General features: G+C 41.1%; 1 protein-coding gene across 2 annotated transcripts in view; it reads right to left on the bottom strand.

The window, feature by feature from the left end:
- Positions 1-24,434, bottom strand: part of LOC140210095 (sterile alpha motif domain-containing protein 12-like) — a 59,318-nt gene that overhangs the window by 33,490 nt on the left and 1,394 nt on the right. For both annotated transcript variants that reach the window (XM_072278930.1, XM_072278922.1), the window contains exon 3: positions 22,713-22,905. In XM_072278930.1, coding sequence (XP_072135031.1) covers positions 22,713-22,905 — 193 coding nt within the window. The remainder of the gene's footprint in view (positions 1-22,712; positions 22,906-24,434) is intronic.

The following is a 24,434-nucleotide window of genomic DNA, read 5'->3' as shown; positions in this document are numbered from 1 at the left end:
CTTTAGAAATAAAAATTGGTAAAGACTGAAATAGATACAAAAATTTAGGAAGGATATACATTTTAATAACATTAATACGAACTACAAGAGACATAGACAAGGGTGACCACTGTGTCAAACTCTGTTTTGTAGAGTTTAGAAGATTGGTAAAATTTTTTCAGAAAAGATTTTTAAAGTTCCAAGATTTACCTTGAGGAAACCATGCTGACTACAGCCTATTTATTCATATGCCTCCAAGTACCCAGAGACCTCATCCTTAATAATTGACTCCAACATCTTCCCATCCACTGAGGTCAGACTAACTGGCCTGTAGTTTCCTTTCTGCCTCTCTCCCTTTTTGAAGAGTGGAGTGACATTTGCACTTTTCCAGTCTTTCAGAACCATTCCAGAATTTAGCAATTCACGAAAGATCATTACTAATACTTCCACAATCTCTTCAGCCACCTTTCTGATATCTGGGGTGTACAGCATCTGGCTCAGGTGACTTATCGACCTTCAGACCATTCAATTTCCAAAGAACCTTCTCTCTATTTATGGTAACCTCGTACACTTCATGACCCCTGACACCTGGAACTTCCACCAGACTGCTAGTGTCTTCTACAGGGAAGATTGATTGAAAATATTTTTTCAGTTCATTTACCATTTCCTTGTCCCCCATCACTAGCTTTCCAGCATCATTTTCCAGCTGTCCAATATCCACTCTCACCTCAATTTTACAGTATGTATCTGAAGAAACTTTTGGGATCCTCTTTAATATTATTGGCTAGCTTGCTTACATATTCCACCTTATCATAAGAAATAGGAGCAGAATTTCACCATTCAGACAATCGAGTTTGCTTTGCCATTCCATCACGGTTGATCCTGGAGCCCACTCAACTCCACATACCTGCCCTCCCACCATATCCTTTGATGCCCTGACCGATCAGAAAACTATCAACTTCCACCTTAAATATACCCACGGGCTTGGCCTCCACTGCAGTCTGTGGCAGAACATTCCACAAACTCACTGCTCTCTGGCTAAAAAAAAATTCCTCCTTACCTTTGTTCTAAAAAATGACCCCTCAATTTTGAAGCTGTGCCCTCTAGTTCTGGATACCCCCACCATAGGAAATACCCTCTCCACATCCACCCTATCTCGTTCTTTCAACATTCGGTAGGTTTCAATGAGATCCCCATGCATTCTTCTAAATTCCAGTGAGTACAGGCACAAAGTTGCCCAACACTCCTCATATATTAATCCCTTCATTCCCAATATTATCTTGGTGAACCTCCTCCGGACTCTCTCCAATGACAACACATCCTTTCTGAGATATGAGGCCCAAAACCGTTAACAATACTCCAAGTGCAGCCTGACTACTGTCTTATATACTAGTGCATTATCTTCTTGCTTTTAAGTCAAGTCAAATCACCTTTTATTGTCATTTCGACCATAACTGCTGGTACAGTACACAGTAAAAACGAGACAACGTTTTTCAGGACCATGGTGCTACGTGAAACAATACAAAAACTACACTGAACTACGTAAAACAACACAAAAACTACACTAGACTACAGACCTACCCAGGACTGCATAAAGTGCACAAAACAGTGCAGGCATTATAATAAATAATAAACAAAACAATAGGCACAGTAGAGGGCAGTAGGTTGGTGTCAGTCCAGGCTCTGGGTATTGAGGAGTCTGATAGCTTGGGGGAAGAAACTGTTACATAGTCTGGTTGTGAGAGCCTGAATGCTTCGGTGCCTTTTGCCAGATGGCAGGAGGGAGAAGAGTTTGTATGAGGGGTGTGTGGGGTCCTTCATAATGCTGTTTGCTTTGCGGATGCAGCGTGTGGTGTAAATGTCTGTAATAGCGGGAAGAGAGACCCTGATGATCTTCTCAGCTGACCTCACTACCCGCTGCAGGGTCTTGCGATCCGAGATGGTGCAAATTCCGAACCAGGCAGTGATGCAGCTACTCAGGATGCTCTCAATACATCCTCTGTAGAATGTGGTGAAGATGGGGGGTGGGAGATGGACTTCTCTCAGCCTTTGCAGAAAGTAGAGATGCTGCTGGGCTTTCTTTGCTATGGAGCTGGTGTTGAGGGACCAGGTGAGATTCTCTGCCAGGTGAACACCAAGAAACTTGGTGCTCCTAACGATCTCTATGGAGGAGTTGTCGATGTTCAGTGGAGAGTGGTCGCTCCGTGTCTTCCTGAAGTCAACAACCAGCTCTTTCATTTTGTTCATATTCAGAGACAGAAATATTGTATTCCCTTGAAATAAATACCAAAACTGCATTTGCCTTCTTTACCACAGAATCAACCTGTAAGTTAACCTTCTGGGAGCCTTGCATGAGGACTCCTAAGTCCCTCTGCACCTCTGATGTTTGAACCTTCTCCCCATCTAGACAACAGTCCTCACTATTGTTCCTCTTACCAAAATGCATTATCATATATTTCTGAACACTATATTCTATCTGCCACATTTTTTTGCCCATTCTTCCAATTTGTCTAAGTCCTGCTGCAATTGCATTGCTTCCCCAGCACTACCTACACCTCCACCCATTTTCGTATCATCCGCAAACTTTGCCACAAAGTTATCAATTCCACTATCTAAATCACTGACAAACAATGTGAAAAGTAGCGGTCCCAATACTGACCCCTGAGGAACACCACCAGTCACTGGCAGCCAACCAGAAAGCGCCCCTTTATTCCCACCTGCTGCTTCCTGTCTGTCAGCCATTCCTCTATCCATGCCAGTGTTTTTCCTGTAACAGCATAGGATTTTATCTTATGTGGCCTCATCAAATGCCTTCCGAAAATCCAAGCAACTGACGTCCACCTGCCTCTCCTTTGCCCACCCTGCTTGTTGCTCCTTCAAAGAACTCTAGCAGATTTGTCAGGTAAGATTTCCCTTTACTTACTGACTTATTTTATCAATAGTCTCCAAGTACCCCGAAACCTCATCCTTAGGAATAGACACCAACACCTTCCCAACCACTGAGGTTAGGCTAACTGTACTGGAATTTTCTCTCTTTTGCCTTCCTCTCTTCTTATTGAATTGAATTGACTTTATTTCTACATCCTTCACATACATGAGTAAAAATATTTACATTACATCTCCGTCTAAATGTGCAATGTACAAATTATAGTAATTTGCAATAAACAGTATGTACAGTAAGATATACAATAGGACAGCCACTATAGCGTAGAAATACTATTGTATCAGCGTGAATTAATCAGTCTGATGGCCTGGTGGGAGAAACTGTCCCCGAGCCTGTTGGTCCTGGCTTTTATGCTGCAGTACCACTTCCCGAATAGTAGCGGTTGGAACAGTTTGTGGTTGGGGTGACTTGGGTCACCAATGATTCTTCGGACTCTTTTTACACACATTTCTCTGTAAATGCCCTGAATAATGGGAAGTTCACATCCACAGATGCGCCGGGCTGTCCACACCCTTCTCTGCGGAGCCCTGCAATTAAGGGAAGTACAGTTCCCATACCAGGCAGTGATGCAGCCAGTCAGGATGCTCTCAATTGCGCTTCTGTAGAAAGTCTTTAGGATTTGGGGACTCGTGCTGAACTTCTTCAAATGTCTGAGATGAAAGAGGCACTGTTGTGCTTTTTCCACCACACAGCCAGTATGTACAGACCACGTGAGGTCCTCAGTGATGTGTATACCAAGGAACTTAAAACTGTTCACCCTCTCAACCCCAGATCCATTGATGTCAATATAGTTGAGCCTGTCTCCATTCCTCCTGTATTCTACAACCAGCTCCTTTGTTTTTGCAACTTTGAGGGAGAGGTTGTTTTCTTGACACCACTGTGTCAGGATGATGACTTAAGAGTGGAGTGACATTTACAATCCTCCAGTCCTCTGGGACCATACCAGAATCAAGTGATTCTTGAAAGATCATGACCAATGTATCTGCTACCTCTTCAGCAACCTCTCTCAGGACTCCTGGATGTAGCCCATCTGGTCCAAGTGACTTATCCACATTAAGACCCTTGAGTTTCCCTGGCACTTTTTCCTTTGTAATAGCAATGGCTCTCACTCCTGCTCCCTGACACTCACTGCTAGTGTCTTCCTCAGTGAAGACAGATCCAAGGTATCCATCAAGTTCACTAACCATTTCTTTCACCCTCATTACTACCTCACCAGCATAATTTTCCAATACCAACTTTTTACTCTTCATATAACTGTAAAAACTTTTAGTATCCTGCTTTATATTATATTATATTTATATTATTGGCTAGTTTGCCCTCATATTTCAATCTCTTCCCCCCCTTATAGCTTACCTTCTTAATTACTTTTTATTTGCCTTCTGTTGGTTTTTCAAAGCTTCCCAACCCTCTAACTTCCCACTAATTTTTGCTCTATTATATACCCTCTTTGGCCTTTATGTTGGCTTTGACCTCTCTCATTAGTCACAGTTGTGTCATCTTTCCCTTAGAATACATCTTACTCTTTGGGATGTATATATCCTATGCCTTCTGTCCCTAAGGATTCTTTTACCTTAAGTTTTCTAATCAATTCTGGTTCATTGCACAACACCCAATCCAGAGTAGTTAATCCCCTAGTGGGCTCAACCAAGAGCTGCACTAAAAAGCCATCTCGTAGGCACTCTGGAAATTACTCGTCCTGGAATCCAGCACCAACCTGATTTTCCCAATCTATTTGTATATTGCTCCTGCTTGGTACTGCACAAGCACTGCCAGACAGCTGTTATAACACGCAGTCAGTGTGAACGGCGTGGGAGTTAAATTGTAAAATAAGCTTTTTTGACTAGATCCCCTAAAGCGATTTGATTGAGTCAATCTTTAAAAATACTAATGTCAGAAATACTGCACAGGTCTGGTGGCAGAAGATTCCACTCTCTTGTTGACCTTGGGTAGAGGGAGTACTGGTAGCAAATCTTATTGAATGAAGGAGTTTACAATATGTGAGGTCAAGTTGAACTGACCCTGTGACGAATTTGGATGTTTGATGCAGTGATGTTGCAAACTTCTTAAAAAATGAAAATTAACCATTGTTTAATACGTCGGTTTTCAAGTGGTTCCCATTGAAGGTTAGAGAGCATGTTGACGACACTGGATGCTGGAAGTCCCCTATGACTATTGTAACACTGCCCTTTTGGCATGCAGTTTCTATCTCCCATTGTAATTTGTAGGCAACATCCTTACTACTGTTCAGGTGTCTGTACACAACTCCCATCAGGGCCTTTTTACCCTTACAGCTCCTTAGCTCTATCCACAACGATTCAACACCTTCCAACCCTGTGTCACCTCAAATGATTTCAATTCATTTTTTCCCAACAGAGCAACGCCACCCCCTCTGCTTTCCTGCCTTTCCCTTCAACACAATGTGTATGCTTGGGCATCAAACTCCCAGCCCTAATCTTTAAGCCACAATTCAGTGAAGCCTACAACATCAAACCTACCCATCTGCAACTGTGCTGCAAATTCATCTACCTTATTCTGTATACTGTACACATTCAGATACAACACCTTCAGTCCTGTATTTACCCTTCTCAATTTTGTTGCACCATTCTCAACCTTTTGATCCCAAACTCTGTCTGAGGTCTTACCAACATCTGCCTCTACAAACTGGCCAGTAACTGTTCCAGCACTCTAGTTCCTATCCCCCTGCAACCCTAGCTTAAATCCCACAGTGCAGTATTAGCAAGCCTTCCTGCTTGGAAACTAGACCCCTCCAGTTCAGGCGCAGAGCATCCCTTCTGTACAGGTTCCACCTTCCCTGGAAGACAGCCCAATTATACAGAACTCTTATACTCTCCCTCCTACACCAACAAGATGCTGCCTCTCTGCTTCTCAAAAATGTGTCTTAACCCTGGAGAGGGTGCAATGCTAGACACAAGATTATTGAAAACTACCACTGCAAAGGCTGGATAATTATTAAGACGACAATTAAAAAAAGGTCTATTGAGAAGAAAACTGATTTTTTCTCTTAAGTTCGAAACATGAAGCAGTACAGGTTACATTACATCAGTTCATAAATGATTTGGAAGTTTGTATCAAACTGATGTGGGACGCAATCTCATTTCATTTTTTCCACAGGTATATGTTAGCAGTAATCCCTGATCCTACATGTGAAACTAAAATTAGTTATCCCAATTCATGACTTAAAAAAACTAATGCAGTTAGAAAACATACAGCACAATATAGGCCCTTTGGCCCACAATGCTGTGCCGAACATGTCCTTACCTACTGAGGGTTATCCATAGCCCCCTATTTTTCTAAGCTCCATGTACCTATCCAGGAGTCTCTTAAAAGACCCTATCGTATCCGCCTGCACCACTGTCGCTGTCAGCCCATTCCATGCACTCACCACTGTCTGTGTAAAAAACTTATCCCTGACATCACCTCTGCACCTACTTCCAAGCACCTTAAACTTGGGCCCTCTCATGCTGGCCATTTCAACCTTGGGAAAAACCCTCTGAATATCCACACAATCAATGCCTCTCATCATCTTATACACCTCTAGGAGATCACCTCTCATCCTCCAACACTCCAAGGAGAAAACACCCAGTTCATTCAACCTATTCTCATAAGGCATGCTCCCCAATCCAGGCAACATCCTTGTAAATCTCCTCTGCACCCTTTCTATGGTTTCCACATTCTTCCTGTAGTGAGGCAACCAAAACTGAGCACAGTACTCCAAGTGGGGTCTGACCAGGGTCCTATAAAGCTGTAACATTGCCTCTCGGCTCCTAAATTCAATCCCACGGTTGATGAAGGCCAATGCACTGTGTGCTTTCTTAACCAAAGAATCAATCTGCACAGCAGCTTTGAGTGTCCTATGGATCCTCCACACTGCCAAGAGTCTTACCATTAATACTATATTCTGCCATCATATTTGACCTACCAAAATGAACCACCTCACACTAAACTGGGTTGAACTCCACCTGCCACTTCTCAGCCCAGTTTTGCATCTATCAATGTCCCGCTGTAACCTCTGACAGCCCTCCACACTATCCACAACACCCCCATCCTTTGTGTCATCAGTTCTAACCCTTAGGTTGTGTCGGCTGCCTAAGTCTAGGGAATACATTCTCTGGCCCTGCCAAATGTGTGAGATTGAGATGCAAGTCCACCCCTAAACCCCCATTTGTGTGGATGTTGCGTGATTTGTTACCCTGTTACAAACCAGTACCATGAAATAACAGACAGAACACCATATACAATTAAACGATTTAGCTTTATAATTCTTAATTTGACCACAGGGCTAATGAAGAAAAAGCAAAAAAAAGAAAAGGGCCCATTTTATTGAAGCAATCTAATGTGCACAAGTTGGAGCTCACAGTTTCCCCTTTGCTGATCCTCCTTCCATTTCCCGGCCTTCGTCGGGTCATGCCTCTGCTTTGGCGTCTTCTCTCTTCATCTCCCGCTGAACAAAAGACCCCGATCACCCTGGAGTCAGGCGCACGGCACAAAAGAACCCTCCCATCATTGGGCGGCTCACATTCCAAAGCACCCGTTATCTCTAACCATAACCCAAACACTGCTTCTGCAGGAAGACCATTACATTAGCAGCACAACCTTTCCCAGGGTGTGACGCAGTGAATAATACTCTGCCTCTCAGCTCTTATACTTGCACTGCATGCTCTCTGTAGCACATTTTCTTCAATTCCTTTTCAAGCCACTTTTATATGCTTTGTATAAGAACAAGCCCATTCATTTTTGTATTCATGTTGAGAGTTTGATAGGTAATTTTTAATCCTTTGTTTACATTGCATTATTTGTGACTTGTTTTTCTTCCCAATTTCAAATTGTTTTACTGCATCTTTTTCACTCTTTTTTTTTAATTTAGTTGCCTCATTTATATTTTTCTCTGTTATTATTTATTCAACAGCTAGAATCTCAGAACCTGAATGTAAAAAGACATTCAGATTTTCAGAACGCTGTCAATTTAGGCTAGAGGGAAGTGCACATTTCCTAACACAGAAAGGGGGAGCAGGAGCAGGCCATCTGACCCCTCAAACCTGTCCTTTGTACAATATCATCATTACTGATTTACTCCAGGTCTCAACTTCACTGCATCAAAAATATATCTACTTCCTCTTTAAATGATCTAGTATGCACAAGACTACGATGTAGAGAATTTCAGATAATTCCACCAACCTGAGAAGAAATTGATGCAAGTTCAGTTTTAAATTACCAGCTCCTTTCCTTGTCCCCTCACTCAAGATTCTTCCTACTGAAGGAAATATTTCAACATCTACACTGGCAAGCCTACTTTGGATCTTGAACTTTTCAATAGGATCATGCTGCTAAACTCCAAAGACAGACGTACAGTACATGATTAAGTGCTTCCTCACCACTACAGGAATAAATTGGTTTAAACCAGGAAAAAGAGAGTTGGTGAAAAGATGGATTTGGGAAATTAGCTATGCCTGGCACAATTACTACAGGAGGGTCAATCAACTTGAATTGGAAACTGGACAGCAAAAGCAAGAGAACACAACTATTCTTATTCTGCAGATTATTCATAGCAACGTAAAAGTTGACAGTATACAAGTACAATAAGGTCCATATTAAGCCCAACACACATTTCCCATCTACACGTCTGTGAAACCTGTCAAGCAAACGATAGAAGTTAATATGTGAATTCTTGAATTTCAAGGTGATAAAATGTTTTTTCCAGTCTATAAACTGAGCTAAAAGGACTTATTGACTATTTGGAATTCATTACTGTTGCTACAAATACAAAAGATCAAGCATTTCTTGGCATGTTGACTTCTCCACCACCAAACAAACTGCTCTTCTTGCAGTTTTTTTTTAAATACAGTTTCTTCACAAGTACGAATGCAATGCTCTTGATGTACATAACAACCTTAAACAGTCAAAATCCTAAAACAAAAAAATAACAAAAATTAAAACTACGGTGTAAGTGCTTTGACTTTCTATAACATTGAGTCTTTTTCACATGTGTTAAACTCAATTTTTGTTGTAAGATATTCCATAATTTTTGATCAGTACTTTGAGATTGTTGCCTAAAAATTCAATTCCATGAGGCTACATGTATCCAAATTATGCAATTGAACAGAACTGCTTTTCACCAGAGGGAAGTGCATTAGCGACCCATTTGACATTGCTCAATATCCCTCAGGAAACTTAACCAGATATTCGCTAACATGACTGAGCCATGTGCCCAGGCAACGCCTCTACTTCCTTAGAGGTTTGTGAAGATTAGGCACGACATCTAAAACTGGAACAAACTTTGAGCAGCAACAAATCGGAGATCAAAAGCCTGAGAAGACCTAGCTCACTTAGGTTCACCGACTGAGTAGAAAAGGCAGTGACTCGCGGCGATTTGGCGCTTTGAGCAGCAGCCAATCAGTGTTAGGGACACTGACGAAGGGTTCCGGCCCGAAACATTGACTGATCATTTCCATGGATGCTGCCCGACCTGCTGAGTTCCTCCAGCGTGTTGTGAGTGTTGCTTTGACCCCAGCATCTGCAGATTACTTAGTGTTAGGAATTGATCGGCAAGAACAGATTAAAGTAAGGCAGGGCAAACGAAGCTGCCATTGTTGGGGTTAAAGTGGAAATTTTTAGGCTTTATCTCTTCAAGGCTTCAGCTCAGAGTGGCTTCAGTTAGAGAAGGAGAAAATGAGGGAAGTAGAGTTGCCCCCCACCCCCATGATTACTATTCTTCCTTTATATCTGCTCAGTTAGGGCAGTAGAGATGCCTGGCAGGATACTCTTGGGAGGTGCAAAGGCAGGGAGACCTCCAGTGTCCCCGACAACGGCACCTGAAAGAAGTGCATCCACCTGCAGCTTCTAACAATCCACATTAAGGAGCTGGAGTTGGAACTGGATGAACTCCGCGTCATTCGGGAGGCTGAGGGGGTGATAGATAGGACATAGAGGGGTAGTTACACCCAAGGTGCAGGACACAGGAGACTGGGTGACCATCTGGAAGGGGAAAGGGGTTAATCAGCCAGTGCAGAGTACCCCTGTGGCCATCCCCCTCAACAGGTACATCATCTTGTATACTGCTGCGGGGGAGGCGGGGGGGGGTGATCTAGCAGAGGAAAGTCACACACACAAAATGCTGGAGGAACTCAGCAGGCCGGGCAGCACCTATACAAATGAGTACAGCCGATGTTTCAGGCCAAGACTCTTTAAAAGGAGTCCTGATGAACGGTCTCAGCCCGAAATGTCAACTGTACTTTTTTTCTATAGTTGCTGTCTGGCCTGCTGAGTTCCTCCAGCATTTTGTGTGTGTTGCTGGGATTTTCAGCATCTGCAGATTTTCTCGTTGGTGAAAGGTGAAAGCGGTCAGGTCTCTGGCACAGAGTCTGACTCTGTGACTCAAAAGGGAAGGGGGAGAAGAGGCACGCTACTGTGATAGGGGATTCATTAGTTGGGGACAGAAAGGAGGATCTGTGGCTGAGAATGAGATTCTCGGATGGTATGCTGTCTCCCAGGTGCCAGGGTCCAGGACATCTCAGTTTGAGTTCTCAGCATTCTCAAGTGGAATGGTGAACAGCCAAAGATCATGGTCCAGGTAGGTACCAATGACAGTGGTAGGACAAGTGACAAGGTTCTGCAAAGGGAGTTCAGGGAGTTAGTTGCTAAGTTAAAGGGCAGGACCTCCAGGATTGTGATCTCAGGATTGCTACTTGTGCCATGTGTAAGTGGGGTCCGGAAAAGGAAGATTATACAGTTTTACACGTGGCTAAGGAGGCGGTGCATGAGGGAGGGCATATGATTTTTGAATTATTGGGCTCTCTTCCAGGGAAGGTGGAACCTGTGCAGACGGTTTGCAGCTGAACTGGAAGGGGACTAACATCCTGTTAGCAAGGTTTGCTCATGCTGCACATGGGGGGGGGGGGTGCAGTTTAAACTAGAGTTGCAGGGGGATGGGAACCAGAGTAGTTAGTGGGTTAGTGGAGACAGGAGACATTGTGGAGACAAGATATTTAAGCCTCAAAGTCAGGAATCAAAAGGTTGAGCACGGTGCAACTAATGCCCTCAGCTGTGTATACTTCAATGCAAGAAGGTTCGTAACAAAGGCAGATGAGCTCAGGGCATGGATCAACACCTGGAATTACCATATTGTAACCATACGTGAGACTTGGTTGCAGGCGGGGCAGCACTGACAGCTCAATATTCTGGGCTTCCATTGTTTTAGATGCAACAGAATCTTAAAAGGAAGAGGGCTGGTGTTAATAGTCAAGGAAAATGTTATAGCCGCGCTCAGTCAGGACAGACTGAAGAGTTTGTCTAGTGTGGCGTTCTGGGTGGAACTGAGAAATAAGAGCAGTATGACAACATTATATTACAGACCACCCAGCAGTCTGAGGGATTTTAGAGGAACAAACTTGCAGAGAGATCACAGACTGTTGCAATAAACACAAGGTTGCTATAGTAGGTGATTTTAACTTTCCATATATTGACTGTGAATCCCATACTGTAAACAGACTAGATGGGATAGAGTTTGTCAAACGTGTTCCGGAAAGCTTCAGTATGTAGAAGTCTCAAAGAGAGATTGTGCAACACTTGATCTGCTATTAGGGAATGCGGCGGGACAGGTGACAGAAGTTGGTGTAGGAGAACACTTTGCATCTAGTGATCATAATGCTAGTAGTTTTAAAGTAAATGTGTACGATATGTCTGGGCCATGAGCTACGATTCTAAATTGGGGAAAGGCTAGCCACATGCAGCAATTCACATTCAGTGAAGCATCTTTCTATCAACAAGGTAAAGAGCAATTTCACCCTAATAACGGTAAAATAGAACATAATCCAGTGGAAGTTCAGACTGTTGCAAGTACAATATTGAACATTATGGTAGAGGAATGGCAGTATCATCATGAACAGTTCAAGCTACAACAGCCAATTTGTCCAAAAATGTTGGGAATTACACTAAAAGTTAAGAAAACTGACCATGAGGATTTTTATAATCTCTTCACCACTGACAATGTCCTGCTCTATCATTTATATTTGACCTACTTTGACTTCTCAAAGATTTAAATTCATTCCCCTTTTAAAATTACTGGGATTAAATCTATTTGCTCATCCCAACCAGTCTTAGATCTACAGACTTACATCCCTCTCACATTACAGCACTTCAGGATTCTACAACAAAATTTAAAAATCAACTATTATTTAAGATTTATCTTAATGCCCAGTACCATTTTATGATTGACTCCTATAGAAACTTAATGTGTGACATTTCTCCAAGTTTAAGCTGTTTTAGCTGTCGGAATACATTGAACAAAATGACATAAATGTCCACTGACTTAAATTCCAATTGTTTAACCTCTGGTGCCATCTGCTGTTTTAAAAGTAAAAGTACAAGTACAATACAATGTCAAAGTATATGCAATAAAATTGATCAGGCTAAAATTTCTTCCTTTGGTCAGAACTGAAGCTTCCAAATAGTTCTTAGCCAGGTATTTACATAGATAATTCCTGGCACTTTGAAGACATTCCAACTTGCAGCCATGTGAACTAATAACTAAATAGTACTGTGCATGCTTGAATATATACATGCTTATTCTGCGTCATATTTTACTGATATTCTCCATGGCTTTGTTGACTTGTATGTGCGAGGACTGAGCATTATGCCACAGAAGCACGGTGGGGGGGGGGTCTCTTATTCCATGAATGTGCTCTTGTGTGTGACTGTTGGTAATATGCTTTTAGCATCTTGACCCCTTGGTAACGCCTCGTTTGGCAGTATCCATGAATACTCATGTATGATTGAATGACTATCAAATTTGAATTGAAATTGAAAGACCTTACAAGATACAGACTCTGGGGGAAAGAAAAAAAATGGGGGAAATAATATCAAGGTTGCTAATATTTTGCATTAACATAATTAAAACAGACTATCTGCCAATTAAAATAATGTTGTTTGTTGAATGTGGCTGTACTCAAATTGCTACCCTACTTCCTAAATTATAACAGTGACTCTACTTCAAAAATCAGGTTAATGGTAGAAGAGCTACAATAGTCAGTTGCAGACACTACCTTCAAAAATCAGCGAATGATAACTCATCCTTACAATATTCCTATACATACAGTATCATGGTATCTTTATTGGATCTCTAAATACATACATGACAGTAAAGTATGTGTAGATAGAGGGATAAAAACAGATGTTTCTACTTTCAATGGAATTGTCTGTTCACAATACTCATCTCTCCAATAGAAAGATGGAATGGAATTGTCTGTTCACAGTACTCAGCTTTCCAACTAACATACCTGCTCACAAACACCAGATTTTGATTCAGGAGGTCAAGAGACCTTGATGCATATAGATATAAGCTATTACGTAATGTGCCATCTTGTTTTTTGGAGATGAGCGAGACAACTTCAGTTGGCAAAATAAAGTCTAGACTGCTGAGATTTCTGGAAACAAGCAAGGCTAGTTCAGTTGAAGATGTAAAATCCTCCTTGTATACATATCACTAAGAAATAGTTTTAGAATTGTAGCTGATTGGTATGCCCAGATTAGAAAAGAAGCATTGGTTTTCTTGCTTCTGTAAGTGCAAGCAGTGAGCAAGCTTGCCACACTTCCCTCACAAGCAGTGCCTGGGTTTGCGAAGATTCTCCAGGCCAGTCAAAGTCAGTTGGAGTCATCAATGAGCAGAAGATCATGGGAGTTGCTACTGTATTCATTATCCTGTGCTCTGTAGTGGACCTGTTATTTTGTTAATCCTTTGTGTCACTTTTAAAATCAGAATTATCACTGACATATGTTGTGAAATTTGCCATTTTGCGGTGGCAGTACAGTACAATGAAAATTATAAATTACAGTAAAAGATAAATAGTACAAGAGAGCAAAAAACTGAGGTAGTACTCATGGACTGTTCAGAAATTTGATGGCAGAGGGGAAGAAGCCATTCCTGAAACATTGAGTGGGCACCTTCATGTTTCTGTACCTCCTCATTGATGGTAGTACTGACAAGAGGGCATGTCCTGGATGATGAGGGGCCTAATGATGGATGCCATTTTCTTGAGGCATCGCTTTCTGAAGACGTCCCACGATGGTACTGACTAAATTTATAATCCTCCGCCGCTTTTTCCAATCCTGTGATTGGGGTCTCCATACCAGATGGTGATACAACCAGTCAGAATGTTATCAACAGTACATTTTTACCAAATCTCCTCAAACTCCTAATGAAATATAGCCACTGGTATGCCTTCTTCATCATCAATATGCAAGGCTCAGGATAGATCTTCAGAGATGTTGACACCCAAGAACTTGAAGTTGCTCACCCCTTCTACTGCGGACCCCTCAATAAGAATTGTTGTGTTCTTCCAATTTTCCCTTCCTGTCCACAATCAATCCCTTAGTCTTACTGACATGGAGTCTCACTCCAGTACACCTCCTTATCACCATCTGAGATGCTGCCAATAACAGAGCTGTCATCAGCTAAGTTATAGTTGGCATTTGAACTGTGCCTAGCCCCAGAGTCACCAGTGTAGAGAGAATAGAGCAGAGGGCAAAGCACACATCCCTGAGATGTTCCTGTGTTGTCTGCCAATGTGGAGGAGCTGTTATTTCCAACCCATACTGACTGGTCTCCCAATGGGGAAGACAAAGACCCAGATGCAAAGGGAGGTACAGAGGCTCAGGGTCTGAAAATTGTTGATTGGTACTGAGGGGATGATGACATTGAACACTAAACTAAAATCAATAAGCAGCAGCAGGTATTGGTGTTGTCGGCTGAGTGGAGAGCCAGTGAGATTGCATCAGCTGTAGCCTGTTGTGGTAGGAGGCAAATTGCAGTGGGTCCAGGTCCTTGCTCAGGCAGGAGAAATTCCTAGCTACGACCAATTTATACATTGTTTTAGACTTGGTGTTTTGAATAATTTTTATCCTTCCATTACAATATGCACTATTATGCAACTGAAAATATATTTTAATAAAAACAAGTCTAAAGATGGATCCCAAGTTAAAGTAGAAATTGGAGGAAGTTAAGACATGTAAATGAAGTGATTGTTAACAAGCTTTCGAGCGAGAACGTAGCAAGGCAAGAAGGATGTGGGAAAAGAACACGTGTTCAGTACATGTGTAAGCTCCAGAGGAATGAAGCAGGGAACAATACCGTACAGCAGGTTAAAGTTAGACAATGACAGGTTACAACCTGATAGAAACTGAAATCAGTGGTCAGATGGAGCAAAGCTATGGAGGAAATTCTAATTGTGAAGTTTCTAAAATCAACATACTAGAACTGGTAAACCGTAAACTCAGTAAGGACTGAGATTCAAGCAACTACAGCATTAATCCAAACATCAAATTTTGGATGCGATGGAAGTTTCCCTCTGTGGGAACTTAGGAAAACAAGTCTGGTTACGATAAAGAGAGAGAAATAAAAAAGTTTTGTGTCTCTGATACTGAAGAATACCATTGAGGAAAGGAACAAGAACAAGATGCTGGAGTTAAAGTTCAGTTCCATTAAACAAGACACAACATGGTGCAATGTTCTATTCAAGTGGAGTGAAAGCTGGAATGGCAGATACAATCAAGATTTCACAGGATTTCTTCATCTACCATGTTAGAACAGGAAAGAAGAAAACCAGATGGACTAAATTCAGACAAATCAAAGTTGGTCTAAACCAACACGGTGGTAAACCTTCCGGTTTAAGATAGCACTGGTGAACCTCAGCGACTTCTGGCTGGTGGCTAATGAAGCAAGGAAAGCATTGAAATATTTTGTTAATCACACCTATTCTGACAAACAATTATCACAAGTAATAGTCTGTAACTTCCGATTTAGACTTGGAGTCAATTCAAAGTGGCCGAACCGAGGCCAGGCGAGGTGAGGTGGCAGTCCCATCGACAACAGCAAAGAAGACCCGAGGTTTGAACCGTCGCGTTGAAGGCCGAATCAAGGTGGCAATGTCCATTCATCAGAGCGTTACGATTTGACTGAACTCCATGTTTGGATGGAGACGCAAGCACAGGATCGAATCGAGAAGGTCGGTTACAGGCCGAATCGAGGTAGCACGGTCCAGGCATCAGAACAGACTGGGGCTGAACTCGATATTCGCAGCAGGGTCCAGGCATCAGAACAGACTGGGGCTGAACGCAGACTCAAGCGCAGGGCCAAATCAGAAAGGGAAGTTACATGCAGAATCGACGTGGTGGGATCCTGGCCCCAGAGTGTATCAAGGCGATGGAACCCGACGTTTGGATGTCATTTTAGGTGTGGGACCAAATTGAAAAGGTCAGGGTGGTGGGACCCGAGGCAAGGGATGGGCTGGTTCAGATCGCTGCTCCATGACTAGGCCCTGTGCTGAACTATGGGACTCTTTGCAGGCTTTAGTTCAGAACGCCGTTTGCTTGCAGTTACTGTTTGCGTGTGTTTGTTCTCTTTGCACATTGGTGTTTGACAGTCTTTTTTTTTAAATGGATTCTTTATGGGCATGTGTTTTTCTTTTCCCCTCTCTGCACATTGGGTGTTCGACTGGGTGTTCGACTGTCTTCTTTTTTAAAATATGGGTTCTTTCAGGTTTCTTTTTTTTTTCCTGACGAATCTCAAGGTTGTATAATGTATATAGGAATCTGTTAGTCTCATGAGACCATGGATTTGCACCTTGGAAGGTTTCCAGGGCCCAGGCCTGGGCAAGGTTGTATGGAAGACCAGCAGTTGCCCATGCTGCAAGTCTCCCCTCTCCACGCCATCAATGTTGTCCAAGGGAAGGGCGTTAGGACCCATACAGCTTGGCACCGGTGTCATCGCAGAGCAATGTATGGTTAAGTGCCTTGCTCAAGGACACAACACACTGCCTCAGCTGAGGCTCGAACTAGCGAGCTTCAGATCACTAGACTGACACCTTAACCTCTTGGCCACATGCCAACACAATGTAATGTAAACATACTTTGATAATAAATGTACTTTGAACTTTGTTGTAAATTCCTCCTTACCATTGTCTATTATCTGGAGTCTAAATTAGGAGAGCTGTCCCACACATAAACAAGCCCATGCTGACTTTATGGTACTAATGGAAAAATATTTTACAGATTGTTCCATTACACCCCTGGAAACACCAGCTAAACATGACCACCAAAATCAATAGGCAAGGGAGAGAGAAGCAGTAAGGAGAGTACGCCTCAGTATGGACTCATGATGTGATTTGGGATCAAGTTAAAAATGGGCAAAGAAGCTCCTCATAACCACCACTTGACATACTCTCAGCTGGTACATCAATGCACTCGGGCTTGGGACATCAATGTACATTGGCTAGAGATGCCACGTCATAGAGGATATAACTGCTGTTCCGGGGGTTCCAGCAGGTAATGAGTGAAACAAGTTTGTCCTTAACAATTTACCAGCATACTTCCTGACATAATAATCATGATTAGCGTATAAGATCAATTGTGAGAATGTGGCAAGTGCACATGCAGCCGATCGATCGGGCCTCCTGCATGCGAGCAGTATTCTCTTTTGGGCACGTGCTATTGTCTCAGTGGGCCTGATGCATTGCTCCCTCACCAAGTTGCCCAGTGTGTACCGTAACTAACATGGCTCAGTAAAAATGTTTAAGTGTACTACTCTGCTGAGGTTCTCGATCCACATAGTTGTAACAATTAGCTTCTAGGCTCCTAGGTATTTTCAACAATGGTTCTTTATGGTAGAGAAGTCGAGAGTTCATTGATGGATGATGAATATGGTGGATTTCAGGGAATTCAGGACTATGGAACACCACCACCAACTGCAAGTCAAATGTTCTATTACAATAGATTCAGGGCAATTGGGACCAGGAAGTTTTAACCTAATTAAACAGCTGCACCAATTATCCAAAGTTTCATGGAAATAGTTAAAAAGATATTTAAAAAAACAAACTGCAATTTAACTGAGTAAAAATAAAGGTATTTAAATGAAACACAGAACAAATTAGAACACCACCAATATTACTACAGGGAAAAAACTGTGTTAGACCATAAGACATGGGAACAGATGTAGGCCGTTTGGCCCATTAGGTCTGCTCCGCCACTTAATCATGGGCTGATCCAATTCTTCCGGTCATCTCCACTCCCCTGCTTTCACCCCATACCCTTTGATGCCCTGGCTAATCAAGAACTTATCTACCTCTGCCTTAAATACACCCAATGACTTGGCCTCCACAGCCATTCATGGCAACAAATTCCATAGATTTACCACCCTCTGACTAAAGTAATTTCTCTGCATCTCAGTTCTAAAACGACGTCCTTCAATCCTGAAGTCGCGCCCTCTTGTCCTAGAATCTGTTGTCCTATCTAATCTGTTCAGGCCACTTAACATTCCGAATGTTTCTATGAGATCCCTCGTCATTCTCCTGAACTTCAGGGAATACAGCCCAAGAGCTGCCAGACGTTCCTCATATGGTAACCTTTTCATTCCTCGAATCACTCTCGTGAACCTTCTCTGAACCCTCCCCAATGTCAGTATATCCTTTCTAAAATAAGGAGCCCAAAACTGCACACAATACTCCAAGTGCTCATAATTGTTACCATTGAGTGTACACTGGCATAGTATTCAATTGATAAACTATCCATTCATATCCCCTTAAAGTTCAAGTTCAGGATTAATAGTCATTTAACCATACATGAATACAGCCAAACAAAAGTGTTACCCTGGGGCCAATGTGTCAACAGTACCAACAGACACACATGGCACATACAGAATAAGAAAGCAGTAAAAGATAGTCATAATAAAAAAAAGAGTCCTCACTACGACTGAGGCCACGCAACTCCCCTGCCATTCGCCAATAAACCAATGAACTGGGCTTGCAGCATTCCACAATACCAACGTCCAATAGAGTCTTACAATCACAGGAAAGTGACTAAGACAATCACTTGCTGTAAGACTGCACATCCCCCTTTGTCCACTGTCTCCTCCAATGGCTCTCTGACGCAGGTAGCAACATGGCCCACACAAGTCTGGCTCCTTACATTGTTTCACCAACTCACTGATGGGGCAGACCTGCAGTCCTTAAGTTCTCAATGTCCAGCAAGATCTTGTGATCATAAAAAAAATCTAATTTTTTTTTAAATTGACACCACCCACTTTGGTTGGCCCCCTCGAAGCCACTGCATCCAAGCACACTGCCATCTTATGAGAAGCAATGAGGTTTAATGCTTTTCTTAATAACGAATGGTTTCTTTTTACCAGATCCTGACACGTTTGAAAAACACAAGTTATGCCATCCACTGCTTTCTTTGAACCTAATAGCATTGCATGTTTGTACCAAAGAGAACTGGTTAGTGTGGCACAATAAAAAAAAAAGGGCCTGTTCATCGGCATTGTAGATACCATTCGCAGAAAATTTTTTTGAAGCAAGTCAGGGAGTTTTGTAGACTTTCGTGTTTCTTCACTTACAGCATCAGCACTACCTTTATCACCATGTGCTTTCCTGAATTCAGTGAATCCCATCGAGGGAACACACTATCTGTTGCTTTAAAGACCTCATAATGCAGCTTCTTAGCTAGCTCTTCTGGCTTGTTTTTTTTAAGAAAGACATGGGTCCACTGGTATGCACACCTACCTCATCCAGTTACAATGGAAAACCTCTGATTGAGGACCTCTTCAACGACTGGACCCTTAACTTCATGCTTCAGTTTTTGGGAAGTTTCCTGTTGTACTTCCCATAATGCCCATTATTCTCACATTTATCTTGATGATGTATCAACCTTGTAATTATAGATTCCGGCACTCTAGTTATTTCTTCCTGCTTAAAAAAAAATGAGGCGGATAGCTTTTAATTTAGCTCAGTAGGGTGATTTTTTTCCACTAGTGTCAAATCTTTTCATGGCAAGGGTCTCAAAAAAATGTTTAAGTTCAAAATGAAAAAAAACAAAATTATCAAAAATCACCACTTTTAAAAAAAAGTATAAAATCGGTATCCGTTGGCCCAAGTAACACAAACAAATGCAATTGATACAACTATTTGCTCTAAGCATGGTGTAGTCTAACAGCCACACCACATGTGACTAACCATTTCCTGCCCCAATTAAACAAAGGGAATCCCAGCTATTTTTTCAATTGGTTTCTGTATTTCTTTACAAAAAGTTGTCCCAAATAAATGGCTGCCCCAATTAACCAATGGCCCAATTAACCGTAATCCACTGTACTTGGAAATACATAGTCATTTTTTCATTATCATTAATCTAAACCTTAAAACTCCCTGCCAAACAGCGTCACAGGACTACCTTCTCCAAAAGGACTATAGATATCCATCAGCACCTTTTCCTATGCAATAAACTGGTCTAGAAAACTAATATACAAAGGGCAAATCAGAATCACATTTGGGCAACAACAACCTTTTCCACTCTCTCACCCACACATGCAAACACAAGTAGGCCTCTAACCCCAGGACAGACCACCTACAGGCCTCCAACCTCCCCCTCCTTGGCTCCAATCTCTCAGATATCAGGTCTCTGACCTCCAGACAAGCCAATCTAGAGGCTTCAACCTTCGGACTCACCAACTGCAGTCTTTAACCTCCAGACTCACTAATCTCTGGACTTTCATCTCCAAGTATCGACCCCAGGGCTTTGACTTCCAGGCCTTGACCTTTGGACTCACACAGACCCCCAACCAGCAGATTCACTACCTTGACACAAGAATTTGGTCTTTGTCCTCAGTATCTGCCGACTTGACATCTGCCCTTCATGATCCCTGGCCTTTGCTCCCACCTGGACTCCGACCTCCAGCTCCAGTTAGCACAACAGTTTGTTAGATGATAGTACTGGCAAGTTACCAAACCTCCTCATCTATGGATTTTGCTAAGCACAGATACTTCCAGCATTCCAATTAACTGTTCTTTGGCATCATGAATTAAGCATTATTTTGCTCTTGGGATAATACACCACTTTCATTTCCCATCCTTGTAATGAAAAATCACTTGCTCAGTTTTAAAAGCAATATGCCAAATTCTAAATACATGCCTCTCTACCAGAATTGTCAACTGGTTCCTTTCATAATTCATTATTTTCAATTATTATAAAAGCTACTCCATGCTGATTTCCTCAATGTAAAATGATAAAATCAGCATCCCAGAAATTACTAAATATTTCATAATTAATTTCCTGTACAGTCACATAATAAATGATTGATATTAAATGTGATTTTGTATTAAGGAACAAATTACCAATTAAAATTCAAAAGCAGTCATTGGATGAGTGCAATATTAGGAACATTTCAGTATTTTAAGTTCTCTCTGATACAAATTGTATATTCAATCCCAAAATCTCTAAACACAATTTCATCAGGTGGCAAGAAACAAAGTAATAGTCACTTAAATTTAAATACAACATGAAAACTACATGCAAATATTAACAGATATTTTAATTAAAATTCACATTCTCATATTTTTCAGTAACACCATAAATTGTTGTATATTTTTAAATCTACATAAATTAATTTTACAATAAAGACTCAATTGTGCTTTTTCCCCCGGAAGAAAACCATAAACCTCAATAGTCACAATATATAACCAATAATTTTTAAGTATCAGCTTACACATTACAAGGAAATGCTGTGTGTACAGAAAACACTCCTGTTGCTTACAGTTTAGTTATGAAGCAATAACTTAAATAAGTTAAGATCTTAAACATGCATTTACAAATTCTCTTAGTTATGACAATGTGATGCCAACAAAGTCCTGAGATGGATGAGATGACTGGTAGAAAATACTAAAGGTATTGCTTGTTATTATTCATCTGTTCAATATGCTCGTGGTAAGAGGAAACAAACTCATTAACACATTTGTTTGATTTTGGAATTGAAAAGGTGTAATTGAATGTGGCAAAGTTTGCGTTCTTCTCTATGGATGTTTTAAGATAACTACATTTGATAACCTGACCACTGCCCGAGAAATGGAAAAAAACGCTATTCTTTTGAACATCAGCCAACAGCTAAAGGCTGGTTTGCAGTGGATTGGTGCTGGGATATCACGCAGAGTGAAGCTAAAGCAGATGCACTGTTTCAAATGAGGAAACATACTGTGGAAATGCATGATGATTTTGGCACTGAGGTAGTCTTGGATGTGCACAATATATTATGAAATGAAAATGATAAATGTTTAAACCATCAAAGCACTGGCATAAATGCCATACAGAAACTGATTTTCAAACAATTAAGTTTGTTAAACTTATCAGTAAAGATCAAAGTTGGGAGTCAAAAGGGATACAGAGTTTGGGTTGAGATGGCCAAATACCAAAGCAGAAGCAAGATCTTACAATGATCACTGTTGAATGGAAGTATTTGAATGAACACTGAAAAATAATACTGTTATATCCGTTTTTACTAGTAAAACTTTGTGCATATAATAAAACACACATTTCAGAAATTATGGATATGGGCATATGCCCTTCTGATCCCTATTAGATAACTTTAAAATGGTTCCAAGTATGAAAAAGCCAAATTAGTGAAACTTAAACATTTGAGCTCTATAGAGTGACAAACGCTTCCAACTGTAAAGAATATGCCAATATAGAATTATCTTTAAACTTAAGGGATGTGAGAGCCAAAGCATTAATTTAGATAGTAGTAATTTTATATTTGGCAGTATATAAGCTGAAAAGAAAAATCTTAAAATTGCCAGGACTATACAAGTACTTGCACTTGAAACAAGTAGGGAGGGAAAGAACATTAACATGGGGAAATAGACAACTAATATAAAATGGACAATTCAAGGAGTGGTTCCGTTTACTGAAGAGACACCAGAGCTTAATACTGTGGTTGCAGTAGTTTACTTCAAACACTTACCTGAGACAGCATGGCCATAAGTTGCTTCTACAAAACCAGAGCTGTGACCTGGAAAACGACTTTTAATCCATTCACACACATCATCCACTGTCCACAAGGAAACTGGCTTATTTGTCATTCCTGTATTTTCCACCACTCGAATCTTACATTCTTCCAATTCAAGCTGAGCCCCAGGATAATTAATAGATAAAGTCTGTTGGACCAACAAAAAAGTTAGAAAATAACTTGGGATCTGACAGTGGCTTCAAGAATTAATTCCCAATTATAAAACCCAGAAAATTGAAAATTCTCCACAAATTCGTACTGTTCAAATGTACAACATTAACATTCGTCTGAAAATAAATCAATATAAAAAGTAACATTTTCAATGTATGTGTCAAAAGCATAATGGCAAAGTTTTAAAAAAGTCTTCAGAATTATTGTAGGTATCACTCAGCAAAGAACAAAATATATTTTTCAGAAAGATGTGGCTGTCTGTTTTGACCTAGTGACTAATTATAGATTGATGTAGGCAAAGGCCCTATAGTTTCATTCTATAATTTTGACAGGGAAAGGAGCTTAAAGCAAAATGTCTTCAGAAGAAAAAAGTAGGAAAAAGAAAATTAAAAGGAATGCAGAAAAATAGTACTGAAAATTCTACCTCTCCTCTCAGAACAGTAGCAATAATTAAACAGCATACTGGTATCCATATACACACAATGCCTACACCCTAGTAGAGTAATAGCCTTGTGTTTACTTCTTTCCTATCCAGGTGCCTGTTCAGCTGCCATAATGTATCTGCCTCTCCCACTTCCCCTTGCGGTTCATCTATATATAACCAGCACCTTGCGTGGGAAAAAAATGTCCATCAGATAGGGTTAAGTTTCACTCCCTTGCGGTAAACCAGTGCCTCTAGGTTTTAGACAGCTGCACCTTTAGAAAAAGTTTGTGACTACCTTCCCTATTCGATGCTTTTCAGTCCCTTATTTGGTTGATCTCAGCAATCACTTGGAGCACAGCATTATATGTGACATACAAACAATTAACAATAAAAAAGACAGAAGTAATTGCTGAAGAAGAATGCCAAGGGAACTCCGATATACAAATCAGCCTTCAACTAGAATGACCAAAAATGGAAAACGACGGATAAAAAGTCAGTTCATCTGAACAAAGACCAAAGGAGTTAATTAGCAAAGAATTGTTATGAGAATTTAAAACAAAAGGCAACAAATGAAGTTTGACCTTTAGGCAAAGGAAGGGACAGAGAAAAATAAACATACTCACTGGTAAGTAATCCAAAAAAGTCTCACATCCCATGCAAAAATAAATGTGAATTATCAGTTATAAATATATCAGAAGCCAGTTGTACCCCTACTTGGATGTGTAGCTGTATCTTCCATACAAAAACTATGACTATTCATTACTGGATAGAAAGGCCTTTATGCTGCTTGCCCCCATGCATCTGAATAAACTACTTGCATCTTGAAACTAAGTATTGATTCTCTTACTTAATGCTGTTTACTTGGTGCAACAATGGGAAACACCCTTTATACCACCACATCTGCTCCATTCATCAAGCACCTTTTACACAAATCCCATTTCTAGGCTCATATTCCCATCAAATGCCGCCCACATCCACAATCCTCTAAACCCCCTCTCCCTCCCCCCAATTCTCCTGACCTCCAACAATAGGGGCAGTTGACAGCAGCTAATTAAATCTACAATCAACACATCATTGGCATG

Source organism: Mobula birostris, chromosome 2 (genome assembly GCF_030028105.1).
Source record: "Mobula birostris isolate sMobBir1 chromosome 2, sMobBir1.hap1, whole genome shotgun sequence".
In the NCBI taxonomy this organism is placed as follows: Eukaryota; Metazoa; Chordata; class Chondrichthyes; order Myliobatiformes; family Myliobatidae; genus Mobula; species Mobula birostris.
The sequence above is the reverse complement of the archived record's forward strand: the minus strand, read 5'-3'. Positions and strand labels throughout refer to the sequence as shown.